The sequence below is a fragment of the Electrona antarctica genome (genome assembly GCF_951216825.1).
Source record: "Electrona antarctica genome assembly, chromosome: 13".
NCBI lineage: Eukaryota > Metazoa > Chordata > Actinopteri > Myctophiformes > Myctophidae > Electrona > Electrona antarctica.
In genome coordinates this window covers 38,560,684-38,588,434 of record NC_136794.1, presented here as the reverse complement: position 1 = coordinate 38,588,434, position 27,751 = coordinate 38,560,684, and the positions used below count along the sequence as shown (strand labels likewise).

General features: G+C 43.2%; 1 protein-coding gene across 1 annotated transcript in view; it reads right to left on the bottom strand.

The window, feature by feature from the left end:
* Positions 1-27,751, bottom strand: part of ttn.2 (titin, tandem duplicate 2) — a 267,448-nt gene that overhangs the window by 137,162 nt on the left and 102,535 nt on the right. Inside the window, exons 74-89 of the mRNA XM_079517777.1 lie at positions 22,147-22,218; positions 20,644-20,817; positions 20,340-20,405; positions 20,133-20,183; positions 19,180-19,761; positions 18,533-18,874; positions 17,156-17,418; positions 15,760-15,903; positions 9,004-9,148; positions 8,474-8,539; positions 8,264-8,359; positions 5,102-6,561; positions 4,671-4,764; positions 3,902-3,955; positions 3,021-3,419; positions 1,770-2,048 (exon numbers count right to left, since the gene is read on the bottom strand). Coding sequence (XP_079373903.1) covers positions 1,770-2,048; positions 3,021-3,419; positions 3,902-3,955; positions 4,671-4,764; positions 5,102-6,561; positions 8,264-8,359; positions 8,474-8,539; positions 9,004-9,148; positions 15,760-15,903; positions 17,156-17,418; positions 18,533-18,874; positions 19,180-19,761; positions 20,133-20,183; positions 20,340-20,405; positions 20,644-20,817; positions 22,147-22,218 — 4,287 coding nt within the window. The remainder of the gene's footprint in view (positions 1-1,769; positions 2,049-3,020; positions 3,420-3,901; positions 3,956-4,670; positions 4,765-5,101; positions 6,562-8,263; positions 8,360-8,473; positions 8,540-9,003; positions 9,149-15,759; positions 15,904-17,155; positions 17,419-18,532; positions 18,875-19,179; positions 19,762-20,132; positions 20,184-20,339; positions 20,406-20,643; positions 20,818-22,146; positions 22,219-27,751) is intronic.

Sequence of the window (27,751 nt, the reverse complement as noted above, 5' to 3'; positions counted from 1 at the left end):
TATGTGTGTTACTCACTAGGACTTTAAGCAACTAGTCAACTATTCAACTAGTCGACTATTCAACTAGTCGACTATTCAACTAGTCGACGAGTAAATCCACTAGTTGACCTTGTTGGTACTAGTTGACTAGTTGATAGGCCTCAAGATCAGGTAGAATGCTAGATTATAGTCACCAATGTACAGTTTTTACATAATAGGTAGTTAAACAACTAGTCAACTAGTAAAAATCACTAGAAGTAAAAGCCCTATTACTCACATGTATAAACTTTATAGACCTGAGGCAGATTCTAAAAAAAGAAATAACTGTTTTCTGGAAAAACCTCATATACCTATAACGGTGGTTCTCATACTATTTCATGTCAAGGACCCCCAAAAATGATATGTATTGGGCCGCCGACCCCCCATCTGAAAATATGTTGTTCCAGGGTGTGTGTGTGTGTGTGTGTGTGTGTGTGTGTGTGTGTGTGTGTGTGTGTTTAGGTTTCCTGTCCATACAATTGCACCCCCTGGTGGCCACCCAGTGTTACTTTTGTCGACATAAACTATGACTAAAAGTGCTCCTTTATTCCCTTTTCACCTCCTTTTGTCACTGACTAAAACTAAATGAAAATTAAGCTATGGTGACAAAAACAGGTGACTAAAACTAAATGAAAACTAAGCTATGGTGACTAAAACTAAATGAAAACTAAGCTATGGTGACAAAAACAGGTGACTAAAACTAAATGAAAACTAAGCTATGGTGACTAAACTTCCCTCTGAAAATAGCAGATCTAGCAGCCCACAACGCGCCACAGCGTGACCCGTTGTGAACTTGTAGATCGTCTATTTCAAACATGCAACCCAAGTGTGAAATCAGCCATTACGGCGCGCCAAAATACATTTTGTCGACAAAATCAACAGTAGATTTAGCCGACTAAAATATGTTGATATTTAGTTGACTAAAATTAGACTAACACTGAAACTTTTCAGATTGCTAAAATATGACAAAAAAAATAAAAATAAATGAAACTTGAATCAAAAGGGCTAGCCTACGAGTGACTGAAAATAAATCAAAATGTGACCGTCCTGACTCCTGACCAACAGTGGCCACCAGTGGCCTGGCTGGGCTCTGCCACGCTGCCCTAACTTCTTACCGATTATCTTTTTTTGAGTGGTGCAAGCCACTCCCTTACGGACTTATGTGTGTGGGTAGCTGGCTGGCTGGGTGGGTATGTATGAGCACGAAAACAGCATGATTGTTTAACTCTGTCATTTCTCAACCGTTTCGGATGCGGGGCGGCACGCCGGAACCGGGCCGGCCCCCTGGGCGCGTTCCTGGGGGTCTGGAACCCCCCCCCCCCCCCGGGAACCCCCGCACGGAGTTGCACCACTCACTTCACACGGGTGTGATTTTTCTTTTTTTATACCACGATTTTGCAACCTATTTTTTCACCCAGTGTCAATTATCTAATCATTTCCTCTGCCAACCTGGGGGGAGGGGGGGGGGGGGGGGCAGCGGACTGACCTCATGCTTCCTTCTATGCATGAGGAGTCCAAGCTTCTTCTTATCACCTGATAGGGGGGAGTTTCCCCGGCCGGACATAGCGCGTGGAAGGAACACGTTATTCCGACCAGTTCCTTTCCCCTCCATCAGGCGCCAAGGCTGGCCAGGGGGAGGTCGTTTTAGAGACCAGGATTACTGCATGTTTTTGTGAGGGTAAACTCTACACAGAAAGGCCCTTTCGCCAACCCCGCCTCGGGTATGGCTGGGCACTGATGACGCGGCTTACCGATGATCGTGACCTGGGAGGAGGTCACCACGGTCTCCTGACCGTCCACCTCACACGTGTATTTTCCGGCGTCCTTCAACGTGGAGTTCTGGATGGTGACGGCATGGCCCAGGCCGATCACGTTGATGGTGCACTTGCCGTCCCTCTTGACCAGGAAGTGTCCGTCCCTCTTCCAGATGACGTCCTTCTCCTTGTTGAGCTCACAGCTCAGGTACATGGACTGGCCCTTGATGGTGGACGTCACCTCGGGCAGCTCCTTGGTCCACACCACGGGCAGCTCTGCATGGGGGAGAGAGGAACATGTTCAATTACACGCGGTCAACAAACGTCATTTCTAACAAACGCTATTTCTAACTATTGTTCTTTCTTTCTTTCTTTCTTTCTTTCTTTCTTTCTTTCTTTCTTTCTTTCTTTCTTTCTATTCAAAATCTTTTCATTGAAAATGTTCAATCACAGATTACACATGGCCAACAAACGTCATTTCTAACTAACGCTATTTCTAACTATCGTTCGTTCGTTTCAAAATCTTTTTATTGAAAATGTCCAATCACAGAAACTAACGAAATCTCAGGGCAGAACAATGCTGCTGAACATATCCCACGCCCCTCCCCCACGTGACAAGAACTTGCAGATCTGCTATTTTCAAAGAATGTTCGCTAAATTATAAAGAAATGTCCTATGAGACTAGAGGGTCGCGTGCTTAACAAAAATGTAGACTTACAGATCATCAAACCAATGTAAACAACACTGTGTAGCATAATATAATACCTTTTCCTCCCACAAGACAAATGAACCAGGGACGTGCAGAGAGTGTTAGAGAGGCAGGGGCTGAAATTCCGTAAGAGGGCACTTTTGGACAAAAATAGCGAACATAGCAGATCTACAAGCTCACAACGCGCCACGCTGCAACGCGTTGTGAGCTTGTAGATCCGCTATTTTCGAGGCGCAACCCTGCACTCTTTAGCTAGTGGAGATGCAGGTGTAACTACATGGATTTCTAAACAAATTGGTTCAACGCAAAATACTGTGTTCAAGTTCAGCAGACTTCGGGGGGAAAAAAGCAATTCTCCTGAATGCTGCCTTCCAGCATGGCATGGAAAGGAGAGGAGTGGCATTTGTATTTCTTTCACCATGTAGTAAATGCTGCATTCATGGTCTGGAGAGGGCAGTTGTTTTACAGACGGGTGTAAGGGCAGGGGCTGAAGCCCCCTTTGATGTCTATGTGTGCACGTCCCTGAAATTATTACATACCTTGAACGATCAGCTTGGCCGTGCATTGGATCTCTTTACCGGCGTTGGAGGCGATACACGTGTACTCCCCCCGGTCGGACAGCTGGACGTCTACGACCGTCAGCGTGCTGTCTTTGCCGTCCTTGGTGAACTTGTGTTTGGGGTCCTCGCGGAGGTTGCTGCCGTCCTTCTGCCACTTGGTGACGGCCGTGGACGGGGAGACCTCGCACTCGAACTTGGCAGCGGAGCCCAGCGAGTCGGACTCGGACAGCACGATGTCCTGGATCTTCTTGATGAACTTCAGAGGGACGGCCTTCAGCTTGAAGCCTCCGAAGCCTGGCTCCTCTGGCGGCGTGGGGCCTTTTCCGCCGGGCTTTATGCCCCGCCCCCTGCCCTCGCCGGGGGACGGCGTGGGCTTGCCTGAGACACCAGCACAAGGTTAGGGTTAGATCTCACCATATATATATATATATATATATATATATATTTAAATTAATTGCCATGTCTAATTAATTCGTCGTGCAAAAACGATTTAATTGTGTAATCAAAATTACATTTCTATGTACCTATTCATAAAGGCAATGCATAGGGCAGATATGACAATTAATTAATAAATGACCAGTAATGAAAAGTAAATAATGTACTATAGCCCAAACAGGCCATGCGAGTCATAATTTTATACTTTCAAATATATATATTTTTAAATGGCACAAATAGCCGATCTACAAGTTTGCAGAGCTTGCGAGGGTCATGAAGGTAAAGGTTAGTTGTACCATTTATTTTTGTAATCCATGTTTAACTATTTAAAGAGTCATGATTTTGCAGATTGTTTTGTGGAATCAGGATAAAAACCATTAGAGTAAAAAACAGTCAGACATGAAGATAACAGAAAAACCTCCTACCTTTTAGTCCTCGGCCAAACGCAGGTGCAGCTCCTGCTTCAGGTGGCGTTCCGTCTGTCCACAAACAAATTCAATTAGTATAACAGGTAGAACACTGGGGTTCCCAAACATTTTCATGTCAAGGACCCCCAAATTGACCCGCGGACCCCCATTTGAAGAGATATGCCAGGGTTTTTACGGCTCTAGCAGTGATTCTCAACCAGTTTAATTTCAAGGACCCCCAGTTTGACATGCATTAGTCTACGGACCCCCATTTAATGGCATTTATATCTCTGAGACCCCAATTTATATTGTAAAATCACTGTTAATTTAACTCTGAGTGTACAAATGGTTCCATGTGTACACTCACTGAGTTACAGACCCATAAGGGTCCATTTGGTTCCTAACTATCCATTTAGCTGGGTACCCCCTGGAACTCCCTCAAGGACCCCTGGGGGTCCCTGGACCCCACTTTGGGAATCTCTGTACTAATGAAACACATTGAATGAGTTTAACAGGTAGAACACAGACCAACACTGATGGGGAACATGGAACGTCCACTCCAAAGGAGATGAAACATGTCACGCAATGATGTGTGATGGTAATCATGATGATAATGATGAGTATGAATGGAGGACAGACAGAGGTACATGACACAGATACAGACAACACACACAGAACACAACACAACACATCCACAGGAATGAGATGGAAGCACACAACAAATGACAAATACTGTGATGTCGGAATGACAAAATGACTTGGATGGAGACACAAGATAATTAGACACATGATGATGATGATGATGATGATGATGAGACGATGGCGATGACAATGACGATGATGGTGATGGTGATGATGATGACGAGTATGACAAGGACAGGCTGACGAAATATGAAGTTATATATGAAGTTGAAGACAAACGCACATAAAAAGTCGCACGTGAACAAAATGCTGGCGGTCGACATGTATTTAGATGGGAGGCATTAAGGATGGAGATGATTGGTTGAGGTTATTGAGGGGATGAAGGCAGGGGGGACAGGGTCACCCCCGGGGACCAGTGAGTTGAGGCAGCCATCTTGTCTCACCTCTCCTGGCCACCCCTCCTGGAGCCTCCCGAGCGGAATCCTCTAGTTCACCTTCCCAGTCCTCGTTGGGAACCATCTCCCATCCCCAGGCCTCCTCTTCCTCCTCCTGCTGCTCAACCTCCAGCTCCTCCACCTCCTCCTCCGGCTGCGTGGGGATCTTCCTCATTCTCACGGCTCCCGGAGACACCTCCTTCACCACAGGCTTCTTCTGTGGCTTCTCCTCCTCTGGAGACACCTTCCTAGGGGTCTTTTTCAGAGTCACCGCCTCGATGGAATCCTTAGGAGAGACCGATTTAGCGGAGTCTCTGGGAGAAACTGCTATAGGAGTTAGTTTCCTCTCCATTGGAACGGACTCCAGTTCTTTAGGCTTAGGCTTGTCAATCTTGGGAGAAGGAGTCTTTTTCAGTTGCACAAAGGGTTTCGGGGCTACTTCCTCTTTCTCCTTCTTCTCCTTTGGAGTGACCCCCTTCTTCAGCTGAAGAGGCTTGGTCTCCTCTGGACTCTTCTCAAATTTCTTAACAGGAGCTACTTTAGGAGACGCCAACTTCTGCACCGGAGTCTGCTCCGCCTCTTTCACCTTCTCAGGCTTCTTCTCAGGAGCTTCAGGTGTTTCAGTCTTCTTCAGACGGCCTTCAGGTTCTCGTTCTCTTGGAACGTCGTCTCTGGGACTTCGACTGAGTCGTCTATCATCTATGGGCGTCCCGTCTCTCTCCTGTGGTGTTTTCTTCTTCTCCGGCTCTTCTGCCTCTTTGGATGGTCTGGTGAAGGGCTTCAGTTTGAGGCCGTCCATTTCATGATCCTGTGTTGGGATCCTTTTTACTTTGGTTGGCGCCTTGTCTTCTGGTTCTTTCTCTGGAGTTCTCTTTTTATCTCCTGGTTTCAGCACCTTGGCTGCTGGTTCCATTTTCTCTCCAGGAACTTCACCGGGTTTCTTATGAGGTTCCTTAGGCTCCTCTTCCCTGGGAGTTCTCTGTCCCTTGGGGAAGGGCACGGCGTCTCTGTCTGGTCTCTCTTTCTTGTCTTTCTCCAACTCCTCTGTTGGTTTTACAGGTCTGTCGAATGGCTTTAGTTTAACCGCGTCTTGTTCTGCTTCATCTGAAGGCAGTTTCTTCACTTTTTTCAAGGCTTCAGCTGGTGGGGACGGTTCCTCCTCCCTTGGAGTCCTGGGAGTTTTCTTCAGGGAGATCTTATCGTCTGGTTTGGCGTCTTTGGGGGTGACCTTCCGAGGGCTCCATGCGTCTTTGGGCGAGTCTTTTGGTTCCACGTCTTTAGCGGTTTTGACCTGTGTCTTTCTCTCCAGAGGTGTTTTCTCTCTGGGTGACCTCTCCTCCGCAGTCAACAGCTCAAAGTCATACTGTTCCCACATCTGTTCCCGCGCCGACTCTTCATCATCGTCCAACGTGGTAACGGTGACTTTCTGAGGTCTGCCTTCTTCGACCTCTTTAAACGGAACCGATGGAATCTTTTTCAGTTTGATGGCTTCCTCTTCCTCTTCCAGTTCTTTAACGATCCTCGGTGTCTTCTTCAAAGTCGGAATCACAAACGACCCGTCCGCTTCCACTTGAACTTTACCTTTTTTGGGCAGAACCATTTCTAAGGCAGCAAAAGTGTTCGCGTTACTCATAACATGAAGACAAACATGTATAACAATTCAGGCTAAATAACATTAGATTCACCTACATATAATTATGCAGGTTTGCAAGATTATCTCCGGACGGACAGACAGACAGACAGACAGACAGACAGATGGACGGACAAACAGACAGACGGACAGACAGACAGACAGACGGACGGACAGACATACAGACTGGCCCTCTTCTAGGCTGCCTGCGTCCCACAGAGCCACAGCGTATAAATCTAACCCTATTAGGTTTTTTAATCATGCAGTATGAAACAAACAAAACATACAGACAGACAGACAGACAGACAGACAGACAGACACCAGATACACTGATACGTCTGTAAACAAACAAGTGTGTATGAGGTGTTGTGTGCTTAGCATGCTAATCAGAAGTTTCTTATATTTTTACTCTCCTTGTTGTGTAATGTGTTGAATATGTTATGAGCCAGCAATAATAATAATAATAATACTAATAATGGACGGTCCTACCTTTCTTCACGCCCCCAGGTGTTTGCACAGGTCCCTTGGTTTGATCTAGTACAGAGTCCACAGAATCATTCATTAGACATTTAATCAGCAGAGGAACATGTTCAGTGATTCAACATGGAAGGATCTGACAGAAACTATAAGAGTTTAAAAGAGTTGAGAGCATCAACAGAGTATGAATGTGATTCACATTCTGTAGAATGATGACGCTGCCAGATTGGCGTTAGATCTTTACCTTAAACTGCAGCTTCAAATCACAACCAATCAGAAAATAAATACATTCAACTGTTATATATAAGTTATTATCAGGAGAACAATGGCATGCTCTGACTGCTTTCATTCAAAGTAGAGCAGAGTGTTAAAGCATGGACAACATGAATAGACAGCTGGGAATAAGGTACAGTAGCATGACATGTAAAGAAAACACACCACACTGGACCAAGAAGACACACAACTGATTGCTGCCTTGCCAACGTTCACAGTGACAATAAACAGAAGCTCAACTACATGGAATGGACAAGAAGAACCGGAAAATGTCAAAAGATGATTTCCTCCACTGGTCTGAGTAGCTCTACCTGTCTCTGGAGATAGTTCCTCCTTAATAACATCTCCGTCTCTGTCTTGAGCCTTCTTGCTTGGCTCTTCGGCCTTCAACACAGGTCTGGTCACTTCAAGTATAAAAAGACCAGACTGAAGTGAAGTGCATGCCACGTAAAGAATAAATCCCCAAGTTGAGAACTGAAGAACCGCTTTTGACATTGGTTATATACATCTGTCTGTTGTTATGAAGTAATTTTCTACTTTCTAAGTTGCATCACTGACTTTTGCCGGAGCCTGTGATGTGCTCGATTCACGTACAACATAGAATTCATCCCAAGTGCCTCAAACAAATACACAACATTGTGAGATTGCTAGTGTAACTAGTTTAATCTCTAATGTGTAGTTGTTGGACATGTTTTTAGGATATCCAGACCACAAAGAGGTTAGTTAGTTGGTTGGTGTAACTATTGTAATCTCTAATGTGTAGTTGTTGGACATGTTTTTAGGATATCCAGACCACAAAGAGGTTAGTTAGTTGGTTGGTGTAACTATTGTAATCTCTAATGTGTAGTTGTTGGACATGTTTTTAGGATATCCAGACCACAAAGAGGTTAGTTAGTTGGCTGGCTGTGAACATCAGGTTTGTACCTGTCTTGGCGTCTTTTCGCTCAGTATCTTTCTGTCCTTGCATTCTGGTCACAGATGGTTTGATATCTTCAGGGGCTTGAATGGCATCTCGAGTAGCTTCAGAACAGTGTTAAAGAGTTTAATTTCCAAGATCGACATTCAGTTCCGAATGCCTTTTTAAAAGACACTACATAGAAAAGGTGAAACCCATCAAATTATGCTGATGAATACCTGCTTGGGGACTGGCAGTCTTTAGCAGTGCCTCTCTAGCTTGTGGAGGAGACTCCAGCTTCTGAACTGGAACTTGGAACAAAAGCACACACCACAGTCAGAATGACATTACGACAGGAGGGGTGAACACTGACTTACACAAAAGAAAACATACATGACACACAGAACATACATGCAGTCAACAAACAAATTTGGAGGTGGAGTATGTTGTTTTCCTGATATACCCTTCCTTCTGTTTCTTCTTTGTAGTAACCTGTGGCAGCCCTCTTTCACATCTTTTTAATTAGATTTGTCCAGGGCAATGGAACAAGATGGACATATTGAAGCAAACAACATGACTCCAACAAATAATAGGAATCCATATTACTCAGGTGAGATGGCCCAGACATCGAACAACTAAAAACATGAAAGGAAGAGACTGCCTCGTTCGACAGCATGGCATCACTATGGATGCGTTTTACAACGAGCAAGAAGACAGGATTGTGCCCCGAACAAAATGGGTGATATGATACGATGGCTCTTAAAATGACCACATGGTGAGGAAGAGGAGGGAAACAGATCGGTTCCTGAGACGACACGGAGGGAGACACAGGGTGCTCTGATGACACGTGCTTGGTATACGATGGCTCTTAAAATGACCACATGGTGAGGAAGAGGAGGGAAACAGATCGGTTCCTGAGACGACACGGAGGGAGACACAGGGTGCTCTGACGACACGTGCTTGGTGACACATAACATTTTCACCTGCATGTGTACCTCTGGAAGATGCTTTGAGGGAGCCCATCTTCCACTCCTCTGCTTCCAAGGGGAGTACCTTTCCTTCTACTGCGTCCTTGATTAGAAGAGTTTCTTTCTCCTTTGTATGTTTGGCATCAATTCTCTGTCTGGAGTGTTCGTCAGCAGCAGTTTCTAGATGAGATTCTCCCGTTTCTGATCCAGATATTCTGCTCTGTTCTGGATATATTTCTGAAGTGCCTGATGCGATCTTTTTCTCCAAAACCTTTGGTTTGCTTCTGATATCTGTTACTGAGGAACCTCTTGTTTTGAGGTCTTTCCCTGGTTTCTCATCAATAACACCGCCCTTTGAAATCACTTTGGCTGCTTCTGTTAACTTCACTGAATGGGATTCCTGACCTTCTGCACTAGGGCTTACTTTAGTCAATTTGCCTTTGGGAGTAATCTCCTCAACCTTCATTAATGTATCTTTTGCTATCAGAGACTCTTCAGATGTTACCTCCATCAGAGGAATAACCTTTCGTTCTAGCTTTTCTAGCATTTGAGTTGGAGAAACTCTAGCATGTTCCTCTTTCACTGTGATTAATTCCAACTGGTCTTGAACTTTAATATCTTCTGTTTTTAGCTGACGTCTTTTAATTTGTTCCAGGTTTGGTTTAGTGTCTACTAGTGGAATAACTTTAGCAAACTGGTCTTTATGTGTAACTACGTTAGACTGCATAGCTTCAGTTGTTGTCTCTTCTCTTTGCTTTTGAGTTTTTGAAACGTCCTCCACCTTAATTCCTTCTGCTGTGGTTATACTCTCTGGGACCCTGTCTTCGCACACAGGAGGCTGCTCTGGTGATAATTTTGTCATAGCTATCAGCGAAGCTTGTCTTTCAATGTATTCCGATTTAGCGGTTTTGTCTGTAACTGTCATTGTTTTTTCTCCTCTAACCGTTATGTCCTCAGCTGTAGCTATTTGTTGTCTTCTCCTCTCTACAAGATGTTCCGGTAACATTGATTCTTTAGAGGTCACCTCTATTATTGGTGCTGAGGCCTTTCTTTTAATGTGTTCTTGTCCTGGTTTCACTCCTTCAGTACAACTATCTCTGGCAGTTTTATCTTTTACCTTCAACTGGACAATATGTTTTTCTGTAACATCATCCTGTTCGAAACCGTCTTTTGTTTTAGTCTCTGGTAACCTGGTCCCTGTGGACTTCATTTTAATTTGTTCCAGCTTCGGTTTAGTCTCATCAATAGGAATAGCTTTGGCAAATAGGTCTTTAAGTGTAATTAAATTAGACTGGATAGCTTCAGTTGTCTTTTCTGCGTCCTGTCCTCTCTGTTCTAGGGTTGCCTTTGAAATACCTTCAACCTTAACATCGTCTGCTGTGGTTAGCCTCTGTCTATCATGAATCTTAACATCCTCTGCTGTGGTTAGCCTCTGTCTATCATAAACCTTAACATCCTCTGCTGTAGTTAGCCTCTGTCTATCATAAACCTTAACATCCTCTGCTGTGGTTAGCCTCTGTCTATCATCAACCTTAACATCCTCTGCTGTGGTTAGCCTCTGTCTATCATCTCCAGGTCTACTAGGAACCTCTGGAGTGTCTGATACCACATCCACAGCTTGCTCCACCAGAGACCTTTCACAAGTGACCGTAGTCACCAGGGCGGGAATCACCTTGGTAGTGTTATCTTTAAACAGGACAGTTTGTGACTGGGTTTTCTCCACTTCAGTCTCAACCGTAGCAAACTTTACTGCTCTCTCTTCAGCACTGCGTCCAACTAATGATTCTTTTGAGGTTACCTCCATCACAGGTGCTACCAAAGCTTTCCTAACGACTTGTTCCTCTGTTGTTTTAATATATTTAATGGGAGTGACTGTGTCAGTTTTAGCTTTAAGTGTTAATACATTTGATTGAATTTCTTCCACCTCCATCTCATCAGGTTTAAATAATCCTGTCTGTTCTCTTTCTTTTACAGCATCTCTTTCCATTGGAGACACATCCTCTGATTTATAAATGTCCTGTTTTCTTGATACAAGGCTTTTGACACGATCATCTGGTGCGGTAAAGCTTTGTCGAATATCTATTACATCATCTCCATATCTCACTAGCTGTGATTCTTCATATGCAAGCTCCAGTGCATGGGCTCCTGAGACCTTCCTTTCAGCCTCTTCTTGCCTTGTATGAATTACTTCAATAGGACTAACACTGCCAAATTCATGTTTAACTTTTACCACTTTAGATTGGATAGCTTTAGCTGGAATGCCTTTAACTTCAGATACTTTCTTAGTTTTTAAGGTCTCAACCTTGTCTGCAGAAAGGTCCTCGCTTTTAGGAAATACTGCTCTATCATCTGCAATCAAAGATTGTGTATGTGTAACCTCGGTCAGATTGCTCACATCGGGCATTCTTTCCGGTTTGTCTTTAATTGTTGCCACCTCTGACTTGCCATCTTCAACATGTATTTCTTTACTTCCAGCTAACCTCTGTTTGCTTTCTTTTAGTGATTCTTTCATCTGTAAAGAAGCCTTTTCTGACTCACAGACCTCTGTTGTTGAAGCAACTGGCAACTGATTTTCAGGAGTAGTATATTTTCCTTGGGTATCTAATATGGCATCTCCTTCTTGTACAATCCATGGTTTTCCATGTGCAGCGTCCAGCATAGGTCCCTCAGTAAACGTGCTTTTAAAATGCTCCTCTCCCCTTGCTGCCCCTTCAATAGGCGTAACACTGCCATATTCATGTCTAAGTGAAACTACCTTGGACTGGATTATAAGTTGTTTGTCTTCAACTTTAACTACCTTTGACTGTTCATTCTCAGCGCCGACCTCTTTAGTTTTAGTTAATGTTTGTCTTCTGCCTTTAGGAGAAATGTCGTCCGGTTTTATTTCATCTTTCCCTGTTGCTCTGTCTCTGACAATTTCCTCAATTCTGACATCTTTTTCTGGAGAATCCTGCTTTTCGAAAGAGTCTGTATGCATTAGTTCTGTTTTAGGTATCAATGAGATCTTTCTTTCAATGTGTTCCTGTTTGGTTTTTGTAACACTGTCTACTTTTGGTTGGGTGGGTTCAATAGTAATATCTTCACCTTTGTCTAGCTTCTGCTTTCTCTGTTTTGGAGACATTTCTTTCTTTGGTGAAATGCCTTCTGAGATCGTTTTCTCTTCTGTTGCAGTATCGCTGATGACCTCTATGCTTCTTTCATATTTTCCCGAAGCATCTTTTTCTATTAAATATTCAATAGATGTGTCCTCTGCTTCAGCTGTAACTAAAGCCTTTCTTTCAAGTTGTTCCCGTCTCAGTTCCTTGTCTTTGATGGGAGTAACTTTATGCTCCTCTCTCCTCTCTGCCCCTCCAATAGGACTAACACTGCCATATTCATGTCTAAGTGAAACGACCTTGGACTGGATTATATCCGCTTTAACTTTAACATGTTTGTCCTCAACTTTAACTACCTTTGACCGTTCATTCTCAGCGCAGACCTCTTTAGTTTTAGTTAATGTCTGTCTTCTGTCTTCAGGAGAAATGTCTTCCGATTTTATTTGATCTTTCCATGTTGCTCTGTCTCCGACAATTTCCTCAATTCTGTCATATTTTTCTGGAGCCTCCTGCTTTTCTAAAGGGCCTGTATGCATTAGTTCTGTTTTGGGTAGCAATGAGATCTTTCTTTCAATGTGTTCCTGTTTGGTTTTTGTAAGCTTACTAGGATAAACAGTGTCTGTTTTGTCTTTTATTGAGACTAATTTTGGTTGGGTGGGTCCAATAGTAATATCTTCACCTTTGTCTAGCTTCTGCTCTGCAGTATATCGTTCTGTTGATAATTCCTCAGATTTGGGTGCCGTCACTGTCTTTGATACTGGAGATATCAAATATTGTTTCTCTGTTTCAATGTTGGAAGTGGACTGGAGTTGTGTTTTGTGGGTCATTAATTTACTCTCAGCGTCCCTGCTTCCAACGCCTGGTTTAGGTTCCTCTGTCATGTCTGATGAACGCCTTATAGAGACACTATCATGTGTTTTATCCATAATGTCCTCAGTTGGAGAGTCAATCCTCCTGGCAAAGGCTTCCTCTCCAACATGAGGTTTACGTTTTGTAGTTTTATGCTCTGTAGTTAATTGTTTATTAGACTCTAAATCCTCAATGTTTGCCTTTGTATTGGGTATAGCTTTACATTTCACTTCCATAGAGCCTTTCCTCTTTGAAACATCAGTAACAGATATCTCACTAATAATATCAGGCACTTCTTCGCTCTCGCCGGGTAAACTTAAAATGTCTACTTGTGACAGTGATATGATATTCTTGCCCACATGTTGGTCTTCATCCTCATACGACACATCTGCATACTCCACCATATCTTCACGTTCAAAGACCTCCTCTACGGGAGAAGCTTTCTCTGTCACATAATACATCTCCTGTATATTTTGAGCTCCTGTCCTTTGCTTGATCTTGACGACACTGGTAACAGCTTGAAGATTAAAGACGTTTTTTAAGAGGTTTGAAGAGAAAGCACCATGCAGCGGTGCCAAGAGATTAGGACAAAACAAAAGACAAACATTGGGGTTAAAGAAAACAACAACAACACAAAGCTAAGACTAACTCTTATCCTGGTGTAATAGCCTACTGGTGTATTATCATCATGGATGAAGGTGACTGTCAGGTGGACATTAGTTGATCGTTTACCTCTCTCAGGCTTAGTTTCTTCTCTAAGATTCTCAGCCTCTGTTTCAGAAGCTGAAGCAGCAGGAGTTCTCTTGGGAATCTTCTTGGCTTGTGGTTCTTTAAAGAATAATCACTTTTTTAAGCTCAAGGCAGTGGATTTGTAAGATACAAAGAGGTTAATTTTACACAAACGGACAAACGGTTAACAAACATTTGAACACAGAAACGACAGAACAAACAGGAAAAGGCGTGACATTGTATGAGTGAAATGATGATGAATGATGGTTCTTCTGTTCCTACTGAGCTTGATAGACACATCATATCAATTAACACTAATATGGAGAGGTGAAATGCCCAAGATGGAGATGGAAATGATAATGGCTGGATAGAACATTTTCTCTCTATACCTCTGGAAGATGGTTTAGGGTAAGTCATTTTCTTCTCTTCTGGTTTGGAAGGAAGTGGTTTTGTATCGACTGCATCCTCAAATGCATGGACTTCTTTCTCCTTTATCATCTCAGCTCTTTGTTTTGATATTCCTTCTTCAAGGGAAGACTGAGAAGCTTCAAAAATACATGCTTCAGCATCTGATTCCATTTCCTCGGTTGTAGTTTCTTCATATTCTGGGTATATTTCTGAAGTTTCATATTCGATATCGTGTACACTCATTTTTGGACTGAGGTCGATATCTGTTACTGATTCTTTTCTCAAAGTTGTCTCTGGTTTTATCTTTTTCTTCACCACTGCTGAAGGTTTGACTTTCTCACTATCTTTCAGTGCTTGTGTCTCCTGAACTGTGCCAATGATCTCGTCAGATTTAAACTTTGTTTCTCCTTTCTTTTCACTAGATTTAACTTTCTTCAATGTAATTATTTCAGCCACACTAGTCTCATCTTTTTCTGAGACAGGAGTTGTGGTGTCTTTCACTTCAGGCTGCTCGTGTCTGACGGGTTTCTTGTCCACCATTTTATCTTTTGAGGGTGAAACTGTGGTAGGTTTATCTTTAACGGTTACTGACTTTGGAATTACTTCTTCAACTCTTATTTCTTCAGTTCTATACTTCTCTGGAGACTCTGATGTAAGCACGTCATGTTCTAAGACCTCTTCATCATACATTGTCTCTGGTAAAGGTGTGCCAGACACTTTGCTTATAACTTCTTCCTGCTGAATTTGTTTCATTTTCTCTTTTATTGTAGTGACACGGGCTGGTTTGTCTTTTTCTAAACTTTTCTTAGAAGGAATATCTTTATGTGGTTGAATGTCCTCGGTTGTAGCTAACCTTTGTCCTCTCTTAGGTATCCCTGTTTCCTTTCTTTCAATTTGATCTTTACTCATCTGTTCGGCTGCTGTCTGTTTCTGTTTTGAAGGAATAACTTTGGTAGGTCTGTCTGTTACCTGTCTCTTTGACTGAATGTCCTCCTCGGCTTCAGGTAATTCTGTCCTCTCTTCACGTGATTCTACTTTGGCTACAGTAATGACCTCTGACGATTTCCCTTCTTGCATCTTTGTAACTTTTTGCTGGATAGGGGCAGTACATGGATGCTTGTCTTCTATTTGATCGGGAATCTCCTCCCTGCTCTTTAATGGTTTCATTGTGACTTCCTTACGCTCTGTGATAACTGCATCTGTCCTCCGAGGATGCTCTGGTTCTTTGTCAGTCTCTACTACGGTTTCCGTTACTTCTTCCCTAACTTTCAGTTGGGTAGATTTGGCATGCTTTTTAAGAACTGGCTTTTCAGATTCTATTTCTGTTATAACACTGTCCTTTGTTTTTGGAGCAATTTTAGGTTTTGGCACTCTGACATCTTTTTTCTTTGAAACATCAGTAACAGATATCTCTCCTCTGGGTTCAGATTTTGTATCTCTTTGGTCAGGTTTTTCTCTAGAACTTAAAATGTCTACTTGTGACATCTCCTCTTCATCCTCATACGACACCTCTGTATACTCCACCACTTCCTCGTTCTCTAAGGCCTCCTCTATGGAGTAAGCTTTCTCTGTCATGTGATAATCCTCCTGTATCTTCTTTGCTCCTGTCCTTTGCTCAGTCTTCACAAAACTGGTAACGGCTTTAAGGTTTAAGATGTGTTGAAGAGAAGGCACCATGCGGCGGTGCCAAGAGATAACAAACAACACAGAAACAAGCACAGGAGTTAAGAGCAACCACACATATGTAAGAGTAGATAATCCACCCGTGGTGTATTATCTTCATGTTTAAGAGGGAGTAAATGAATGGTCAGAAACATTCTTGTACCTCTCTCAGGTGGAGATGCCTTTTTCTGTAACTCAACCTCTGAATCAGCAGGAAGGGGAGAAGGAATCTTCTTAACGTCTGGTTCTTAAATGAAATATATATATATATTTTGTTTAAGACAAGGGAGAGTGTAGACGAGAATTCAGACGCAGCTCACAAATGTACAGAATAGAAACAAACAAACACACTATAATACTTAGAATAATTGCATATTCATGACACATGAATTACTTCTCTAGATGGACTGTCGCCCATACAACACACACACAAATACACAAACAAGGAAGATATAAGCAGTAAGAAATATGTGTGCTAAGAGCTGAGCTGAATACCTCTAGGAAGAGCTTCCTCTATTTCCCGCTTAGTCTTAGCTTCAGGGATCTTCTGAGGTTTCCTCTCGGGTGTCTTATCAGGGATCTTTGTAGGAACTGATTTTCCTGGCACTTTTTCTGCAACCTTTTTCTCAGTGACCTTGTCAGAAACAGGTACCTTCTCGGGTGTTTTCTTGGGTACCTTCTCGGGATCTGTCTTCTGAACTTGCACCGATATGTCCTCTAACTTTTCTGGAATTATTTCAGGTGCCCTTTTCTCCGATACCTTTTTCTCCGGTATTTTTTCCGGAACCGTATCCTTAAGATGCACAGGTGTCTTCTCTGGTATTTTTTCTACCTTTTCGGGTACCTTCTGGGGAACCATTTCAGGTGCCTTTGTCTCTGGTTCTTTTGCAGGAAGTTTTTCAGGTACTTTCTTCTCTTGTATTTTTTCCGGAACCCTCTCCTTAACCTGGACAGGCGTTTTCTCAGGAATCTTTTCTATATTTTCCTTTTCAGGTACTTTTTTCTGTGGTACTTTTTCAAGTACTTTCTTCTCTGGTATTTTTTCTGTAACCTTTTCAGGTACTTTTTTCTGTGGTACTTTTTCAGGTACTTTCTTCTCTGGTATTTTTTCTGTAACCTTTTCAGGTACTTTCTTCTCTGGAACTTTTTCTGTAACCTTTTCAGTTACTTTTTCCTGTGGTACTTTTTCTGGAACTCTTTTCTCCAGTACCCTCTGAGCTTCCTCCGGAATGTGCTCAGGAATAATTTCCACTGCTTCCTGGAGGGGCACTTCGGGTTCCCTCCAGGCCGTCTTCTCAAGGACTTTTTCAGGCATTTTATCTGGGATCTTCTCCACTTCCCTCTGAGGTACCTGCTTGGGTTCCGTCTCAGTCACTTGCTCGGATACCTTTGCAGGTATTGTATCGGAAGACTTCTGAGGTACCTTCTTCAGGGTCACCTCTTCAGGAATATGTTTTGATTCAGGCACGGTCACTTTAAGAGGGTATAACAAACACACACACAAGGCATAACTATAAAGAAAGGCAACATGTGCTATCGCACAGATAAAGACAAGTGAGACAGTGGTGAACAATTTATGCAAACCATCTGAAGATAATTCCATCTACCTTTCTTAGGAGCCTCTGGTTTCTTGGCTGGTTTTGGAGGTTCTGGTGTCTGTTCCTCAACAACTTAAGAGAGAACCATTTAGGTTTGTTAGAAGTTGAACAGATACTACAATGGAAAAACAATAGAACAAAACTGCTACACTCTAGCGAGTGCAAAGAGGGACAAATTACACCTGGGACAAAACAACCTCACAAAGACAAACAAACTGCTACTGACTAGCAACCCCATATCTCTGTAAGTCAGAGGTTAGACATTGCACAGAAGAATACAAGCCAGGAAAATGTGAGTGTAAGAGTAGTGGGAAGAGCATGGGGGGGCACTTCACCACCCACAGCTCATTGACAGCCTGCACGGCTTCAATGGTTTGATACCTTTAGTTGCAACAGTTTTCTTTTGAGGTTCTACTTCTGCTCTGTCCACTTTTTGTGGGACTGTAGTTGGAGGTGGAACGACTTGCTTTGGTGTTTCTGGCACTAAAAAGAAACATGCAAGTTATGAGATAAAATAAGGTATCTAAAATATAATTTAGGCAACAAAAATGCTTATATGAACCTTGATCAGGCCATATAAGAAAATACATAATTCTATGTACAGCACACAAAAAGGCCAAACTGCTGTTCAGAAAGACTAGGCTTTGAAAGCGGCGTTGGAGCTATGCAGAACTATTTTGTGCAGACGAGACATTCCTCTGAATTTGTCTACTTTGAAATGACACCAGGCAAAAAGGAAAGACAAACACAGATATTATCTATCCTACCGACACAAACATGTCCGTTAACCCAATGCAAGTTAAAGATGTTTTACAGTCATAAGATTTCCTGAAGTTAAATAGAGTTTGCTAGCGCAAACAGACACAGCAAACATGGTTAATAGCTTAGTGTAATCATGAGTATGACGATAAGAATCAGTCTGGATGAGTACAAGGAGGGGAATGCAGAAGCCTATAGCTGTCTGAGACGACAGACCCAAGAGCAGATACCTGTCTTTGGGATGACCTCCTTGGGGGCGGGTGCTGGTGGAGCTTCTGGTTTGGCCTTTGTGGGTTCGGGTTTTGACACAGCTTGCTCTGTTTTTCTTACTTCGGGCTCCATTGCCTTGGACACTGCCTCTGGCTTAGGAACTGGCTTCAGCTTGGGCTGTGGAGCCGGAGCCTCTGGCTCAGGCTTAGGAACAGGCTTCAGCTTGGGCTGTGGAGCCGGAGCCTCTGGCTCGGGTTTTGACACGGCAGACTTTGGTTTACGGACCTCTGGTTCTGCTGGTTCAGGCTTGACCTTTGGTGGCTCTGCCTTCGGGGCCTCAGACCTCTGGGTTTCTTCAGGGACTTAAAGTGACATGCACATCGATTTAGATTTATTTTAGGAAATAAAAGCATACAAGCACACTAGTATGAAAGAGATTCGCTCCCTTGATAGAAGCTATACAAACACAAAAGACACGGAGACATACAAAGAAGCAGCGACAACACAACACACACATAAAGATAGACAGACAGACAGACGGACAGAAAAGCTGCTACTTAAATAAAGAGCACAGCACGCACATCCAGACAGACAGAAAGACAGACAGACATAAAAGCTGCTACTCAAATAAAGGCCACAGCAGGCACATGAAGATGACAGGAAATACCTTTGGTTGGTGGGGTCACCGGCTTCTTTACTGGTGCTGGCTTGACTTCCGGCTCCTTTGGTGATGCTTTTGGCTTGACTTCAGGTTCCTCTTTAGGTTTAAGCTTGGCGTCTGGTGCACCCTTTGGAGCAGTCTTGGGCTCTGGTTCGACCTTGGGAGCAGCTTTGGGTTCTGGTGCAACCTTCTGAGCAGTCTTGGGCTCTGGTTCGACCTTGGGAGCAGCTTTGGGTTCTGGTGCAACCTTCTGAGCAGTCTTGGGCTCTGGTTCGACCTTGGGAGCAGCTTTGGGTTCTGGTGCAACCTTCTGAGCAGTCTTGGGCTCTGGTTCGACCTTGGGAGCAGCTTTGGGTTCTGGTGCAACCTTCTGAGCAGTCTTGGGCTCTGGTTCGACCTTGGGAGCAGCTTTGGGTTCTTGTGCAACCTTCTGAGCAGCCTTGGGCTCTGGTTCGACCTTGGGAGCAGCTTTGGGTTCTGGTGCAACCTTCTGAGCAGTCTTGGGCTCTGGTTCAAGCTTTGCAGCAGGTTCAGGCTTAGCTGCAGGGGCCACTTTAGCCTCTGCTGGCACCTGGGGCTTGTGTTCATCTTTAGGTAACACAGTAACATTAACAGCAACATTAGCTCAAAGCTAATATGCAATATATCATACAACCATCTAAAGATTATGAAGAAGCTTTGAAACGGCCAAGAATATGAAGCTCAAAGACATGTAGAGACAAACTAGTGGCCGGGAAAACAAAAGCCAGACATGCACAATAGATGGTATGAAAAAATGAACATAATGGAGTGAACACACATTAAGATTAAAGTCTAGAGTGACTTAATTAAGACGAAACACACAATCATCAATAAGAAGTGAGAAGATACACAGCATATGGAATTTCAGCAAGACCAAGCCGTTATTGTGAACATCAATTAAGACACTAAAAGTCAATAAAAAGTATCAGTACAAGTACCTTTCTTTGGCACCTCCTGTGGTTTCCCAACAGCAGACTTCTTAACCTCGTCTGTTCAAAGACAATCACACAATGAGAACAAGGGAGGAACAGGATCGAGGAGACGAGACAGAATGGTGGAAATGAATGAGAAAACAAAATTAATAAGAGGGCGATGTTAGCAAAGAGGTTACACACAGGAATGAGACATGTGTTGCTGGACGCTACCTTTAGCAGCAGAGGGTTCCCTCTCCGCAGAGACAATCTCTTCTACTGGCTTTGTGGCTTCAGGCACTTGAAAAGTTTAGTAAAGTTAAATGAGTAAACAGAAGTCTGAAGACTGACGTGACATGGTAGAGAGGGTTAGTTTAACTTACGAGTTAAATCAAGGCTACTCAAGTACATTTGAATGTATATTAGTTTTCATTGTTATGGAGCTGTATATATGAATGTTGTTAATGATAATGAAAACACATAGTTGTACTACTGTAAATGTTTATTAAAAGTGTCCAACGCAGACAGAGTTTGATACCTTTAGTTGGTGCAGATTTCTTCTCGGCCTCTGCAGGCTTCTTCACAGCCTCTGCAGGCTTCTTCACAGCCTCCGCAGGCTTCTTCACAGCCTCCGCAGGCTTCTTCTCTGCCTCTGCAGGCTTTTTCACAGCCTCTGCAGGCTTCTTCTCCGGCCTCTTCTGAGCTTCCGGAACTTAAAAGAAACTTACTCTGTTAGCCAAGTTGCACTGCATTAGCCGAGCACCAGTTAAGAGAAGCATCACAGGCACCAGTTAAGAGAAGCATCGGCATCGTTGGCGAAAGGGCCTTTCTGTGTGGAGTTGCATGTTCTCCCCGTGTCCCCTAGGGTAGGTACCCTAACAAAAAAACATGCAGTAATCCTGGTCTCTAAACTGCCTCCCCCTGGCCAGCCGGGGCACCTGATGGAGGGGAAAGGAACTGGTTGGAATAACGTGTTCCTTCCACGCGCTACGTCCAACCAGGGAAACTCCCCCCTGTCAGGTGTAAAGGAGCGACTTGGACACTCATGCATGAAAGGAAGCATGAGTTCAAGTCCGTTGCTCTCCCCAGGTTGGCGGAGAGGGTGTGTAGAGCCCAGGATCACATTAGATAATTGACACAGGGGTGAAAAATGGGTTACGAAATCGTGGGATAAAAATTTCATCACTAGCACCAGTTAAGAGAAGCATCACTAGCACCAGTTAAGAGAAGCATCACTAGCACCAGTTAAGAGAAGCATCACTAGCACCAGTTAAGAGATCACTTCAAGGGAAACGGCTCGCTCAACTCAGGCAGTCTTTTAAAGGTTCAGGCGTGTGCTGCATGGTGCAGATTCAAAGAAAACATATAGAAAGAGAATCAAATCTGCGCTCTCAGTTGTAGTAAGTATGACTGCTGCTGCGGATCATCATCATTATCATCATAAACAAGACTCCTACTACGACTGAAAGTGCAGATTTTATTCTCTTTCCACCAGTTAAGAGAAGCATCATGCACTTGCATGAATAGAGAAGAAGCATGGCTGACAAAGATGCAATGGACAGCGGTCGGTCATCACCATGCTGGCTTGTGGTGGACATGTTTGTGCGCGCAGTGTGTCCACGCGCTGATTCAGACACGTATAAGACAATACACACTGATTAAGGGGGGTCTTTGCATATAAAACATTTGAGAACCGCTGGAATCCTAACATGCCTTAGTGTCGTAGTATATTACGTGCCATACATTATTCTGAATTAAACCTGGAGACTTGGCATTCAGAAATTGGGTGTTATGATCAAAATAAGCCTTCTTTTTTTTGGGGAAAGAAATCGGATTTGCCAGGTCACTATTTTTGAAAGAATGAAAGGGCACACAAACATGAAGAGGCAACACATGCAAAGAGAAAACGTATCGTTTCATTTACAACCATGTAGACCAGACTACATGGTTGAAGAGTTTAGTGGAAGACACACAGACACAAGGTAAAAATGAATGTCCCAGGAACAGAACGACAGGAAGGACAGGACATTCAATGCAGTACCTTTGGTTGGCACTTCCTCTCTCGTTTCTATCGCCTTGGTTTTCACCGCCTCCTCCACTGGAACTCTGGGAGCTGACGGGACAAAAGAGCAAACACATTCACATCATCTCAACACTAACAGGAGTGTGAAGAATCAATCCTCTGTGAACTGGACACATACAGTTGGAGGCCATCGATAATGTCCTTTTCTTTTTGCTGAGGTTTGCATGATCTGCGCAAAAGGACAGTTAACCCATTTTGGGCGGGAACCCCTTTTGGTGTTTTAAACATTATGCTATAATTTAGCTATTGAAAAATAGCAGATCTACAAGCTCATAGCGCGCCACCGAGTGGCGCGCTACGAGCTTGTAGGTCTGCTATTTTTGAAAAATCGTGAAAATATTTATTTCAGAAAACTGGAGGATTTAGAAGGATTTTTTTAAATTTTGAGGTCAGGCCTAAATGGGTCAAATGATAAGGGACAATATCGGTGGCACCCAACTGTACATTAGGAGGACGCCTACTGTATGCTGATCATGTCAACTGAGACTATCTTTGCTGCACCTCATGTAATGCAATCTGCTGCTATGCTCACACTTGCTGCACCTCGTGTCTAACCTCTTATACACACCTGTTACCATTTACTTTACTTGCGGTATATATACACGTTTTAATATTATATTTATGTACGGGTAGCTCAGTCGGTAGAGCCCTCACCTCTCGCCTTGAGGAACAACGAGATCATGGGTTCGATCCCGGGCACCGCCTAACTCAGTAGCACGGCTTGGGTAGGTAAAGACACGTCGTGCGGTTAAGTACTGGGAGCTGATGGAAGGTGTGGAGCTCCACCTCAGCAATCCATCTCCCAGAGGTCTAGCGCATTGTAACGGGGATAGGCGCCCGCGTTCTCGGCTGAGGCCGACAATAAGCCTCCGCCGACCTACTTGTGTATCTTTTTTCACCCGTGTCTCTCCTGTGCTTTTCTCCTTTCTCTTTGCACTATACCTCCATTCTTCCTGCCTTTTTCTGAAAGCTACACAAAATGATGGACGCTTGTTTGCACCGATAAAGAATTTCACCCACTTCTTAACACCCTGAGTGTGAACGAATGACGTCACGCGACAATACGCGCTGATTCAGACACGTATAAGATACAATACATGCTGATTCAGACAAAACGTATAAGCGCTAGAAGAAGAAGAAGAAGAAGCAGTAGCAGTACTGTTGGGTCAACAACAATCTGCTTCTGAAGCTGTGAACGAACACACATGAAGAGAGAGCCAGGGTTCTATCAAGAATAGCTCAACACGCACACACACAAACACGCACGCACGCACGCACGCACAGAGGGGTTAGAAGTACTCTAAAGACGTTCCCTAATATGAATGGTCAGATACCTTTAGCTGTGGACACCTGTGTTAGCGTCTCTTCTGTCCAGCTTTGGTACTCTACTGAATGATGGAGATGACACAACATGAGTTGCTGCACAATGAAGGAAACATCATGAATCCACTGGTTCTCAAAGTGGGGTCCAGGGGCACCCAGGGGTCCCTGATGGGTTCTAGGGGCACCCAGGGGTCCTTAAGGGGGTTCTAGGGGGGTCCCCAGAGGAACAGTTTAACCACTTACTGTAAGCCGCATTTCAAGCTCACGACTCACCGCATCACCACATGTCATGAGCTTGTAGATTGGCTAATTAAAAAACAAAAAAAATTGACCGACAAATATTGACGAATGATGGCCAATCTTCTCTTATGGCACCAAAGCTTGTCAGATGGGGTCCCTGACCACCAAATTCATATCAATTTGGGGGTTTCTTGACATGAACAAGTTTTGAGAACCAGTGGTCTAATCATCGCCCCGACGTCAGCCGGGGGACATTAACACAAGTCAAGATTTACAAGACAAACAACAACGGTATGATTGAGTCAGTGACTGTTGTAGGACACACTGATGGGACAGACAGATTGTTGGACACACTGATGAGACAGACAGATTGTTGGACACACTGATGAGACAGACAGATTGTTGGACACACTGATGAGACAGACAGATTGTTGGACACACTGATGAGACAGACAGATTGTAGGACACACTGATGAGACAGACAGATTGTAGGACACACTGATGAGACAGACAGTTTGTTGGACACACTGATGGGACAGACAGATTGTTGGACACACTGATAACACAGACAGAAGATGGTTAAGTGGACATAAGGACACACACACACACACAACAACACTCTGTGTTGACCACACACACAATTAGACACCCACAAAGATGATTACAAACAAACCATGATCCATAATGTTACGATGAATAAATACAAAAAAAGTGATAAAGTGATTAGATCTGTTTGGTTGAGAAGGTGGAGGTTGATTAGGAACGCAGGCTATAGAGGATGATTGAACACATGGTTCTACCTCTCTGCTCCATCTCCTCTTCATAGGAATGCACTGCAGATTCTGCAACGGACAGCATTCACTTTGATTTATCTGTGGTTGCTAAATGGGTGTATAGTTCTATCGCTAAACATTGAGTTTAACTATGTAGGAGGATATTAAAGGCAGATCGATGTTAGTGAAATAATAATAATATGTACCTCTGTGAACTTCTCTTTGCTCTTCATATTGATAGAACTCAGATGATTCTTTAAAAGACAGACAGCGTTATATAAACATAGGTTTGATATAGAAGGTTCATATTTAAACGGTGCTGTTAAAGTGAGTAACAGTTACTATCACATTATTAACATTGTTTTGTTTTTTAATGTTAATGTGATGGTAACCATTCTGTCGCTCCAGCTCTTTAAATAAATGGAGAATACATGTTCAGGTGGGACACCGATTTCATCCAATCAGGAGAGGGGAACCTCATCACTTCCAATGTCATTGTCCGGTATGAGTTCTCGTTCCTGATTGGATGAAAGTGTTATCCCTGTTACTGAACAAATTCTGTATAATATCAGAATGCTGGGCTGAGGGATTACTAGGCCGGGAACCCCTGTTGGTGTTTTAAGCATTATGTTATACTTAAGCTATTTTAGAAAAATCATGAAAATGTGGCGCAATTGAATATTTATTCCTTCAGAGAGAATGTTTTTAACTCAAATCTTTGTTTCTGGGGGGGGTCCCTGGAACAACATATATTTCAGATGGGGGTCGGCGGCCAATTACATATATTTTTGGGGGTCCTTGACATGAAAATGTTTGCGAACGACTGACATAGAAACATAGGTATTTCAGGGTTTAGAATTAGGGCAATTGTAGAATCTTGTGTCAGGCCTAAATGGGTTAACTAGTAGAAGAGACTCCCTGTCTTACCTTGAATAGCAGCCGATAGAGGCATGTCAGGCCTCTGGACTGACGAGTCTGGCACAGCTACGGAGTATTGAACAACGTTTATTCAATAATACCAAAACACATCGCTTTACTTTAGATATTACGGTAGAATAAATAACAACGGTAAGTATAATTATTATTAGGTATTTTGAAATCTGTATTAGTGTTATTAATTATTGTAACTGTAACTTTTTGTTTCTTTTTGAAGATTGCATTAATGCAATTTAGTTTAACACAAGTTAGTGTCAAATTGTTAGAGCTGTGATTTTTTTGGATTAAAAAAACGGGTTGCGGGCAAACTTACTGATGGGGAGCCTCGCTAGTTCAATTTCTGTGAAAAGGAAATATTGAAACATAATTACACTTTGGATCTCTCTCTCTCTCTCACGCACGCACGCACAGACACACAGACACCCACACGCACACGCACACAGTCGCACACGCACACAAAAATAGCTGCTTCCGCCCGGACAATCAGGCATATGAAGGATCAGACCCGAGACAAGAAAAATATATATGCACACAACACACTGATGTACTGGCGCACGCACGCACACAAGCGCGCACACAAGCACGCACACACACAAGCGCGCACACACACACACACACACACACACACACACACACACACACACACACACACACACACACACACACACACACACACACACACACACACACACACACACACACACACACACAGCTGCTTCCGCCCGGACAATCAGGCATATGAAGCATCAGACCCGAGACAAGAACAATATGTATGCACACACAACACACTGACGCACGCACGCACCTTTGCCTGACAAATAGAGCTCAGCAGTGCTCTTAGCTTCTCCCCTGGGCTCCAGCCTCACAATGACTGAGTACACGCCTAGAAGAGATTAGTGACCAACAAGAAGAGGGGCGTCTTAACCAGAGTGTTCACATGACGGAAGAAAAGAGTCCAGAAAGAGAGAAAACACACACACGCACGCACACACACACTCACGCACGCACACGCACACGCACACACCTTCGTCATCGGTGGACACGTTTCGGATCACCATGAAGTGCCTGCGGCCCTCAGAGGTGAAGTTGTACTTGGGGCTGTCCCTCAGCTCCCAGGTGTCCTTGTACCAGGACACAATGGCGTTGTCGAAGGACACCTCGCACTCGAAGGTGGCCGACTGCTGCTCGCTCACCTCGATGTTGTGGATGCGTTTGGTGAAATGAATTTGTTCGGCTATTAGGAAAACAGACGAGACAATAAATGGTTGGTCGCCGTGGCGAATGGGTCGGTCCGTCCCGCTCCCCTCTCTCTCTCTCCCCGACCGGGAGGATGTATGAAAAAAACACGTCTTGAATGGTTTATTTTGTTTATTTTGGTCAAACATCCCGTGAAAATCAAGAGGTTATTATTATAGGCGAATATAAGTAACAAAAACTATTTTTGGTTAAAGCAGCATTATGAAACTGTCCTCTTTCCACCCTGGATTTGAACCCGGTTTCCTGCGCTGACATGTTTTACCACTGAGCTAATAGAGCCGGCCTGCTCGCTCAGGGGATTAATTGAATCATGACCATCAGGTCAGATCCTGTGTCTAGGTGAGACATGACCTTTGACCTCATGTCAGATCCTTGACATGATGTAAATGTCTCAATAGAAGAGCTGGGAGACAAAATAAGTTATATTGTATTAACAATATAAACAAGAAAAACAGACTAAAGAACTAGTTTGTACATCAGTCTGTCTTGCTTCTAAACCAAAGTCGTTAAACCAGTGGATATGTTCTCGTTCCTGATTGTTTTCTGTGATTTTTGTCCTGTAATGTCTACCATTTTGTAATGTTTCTGTTTCTGTGACGTCATGGACGGAAAACAAATTTCAGTGCAAGCTGACAATAAAGTTGTATCGTATCGTATAGTATCATATCGTATTAACATACTCTACCATAAGGATTGTATAAGTTATATTGTATTAACATACTCTACCATAAGGATTGTATAAGTTATATTGTATTAACATACTCTACCATAAGGATTGTATAAGTTATATTGTATCAACATACTCTACCATAAGGATTGTATAAGTCATATTGTATTAACATACTCTACCATAAGGATTGTATAAGTTATATTGTATTAACATACTCTACCATAAGGATTGTATAAGTTATATTGTATTAACATACTCTACCATAAGGATTGTATAAGTTATATTGTATTAACATACTCTACCATAAGGATTGTATAAATTATATTGTATTAACATACTCTACCATAAGGATTGTATAAGTTAT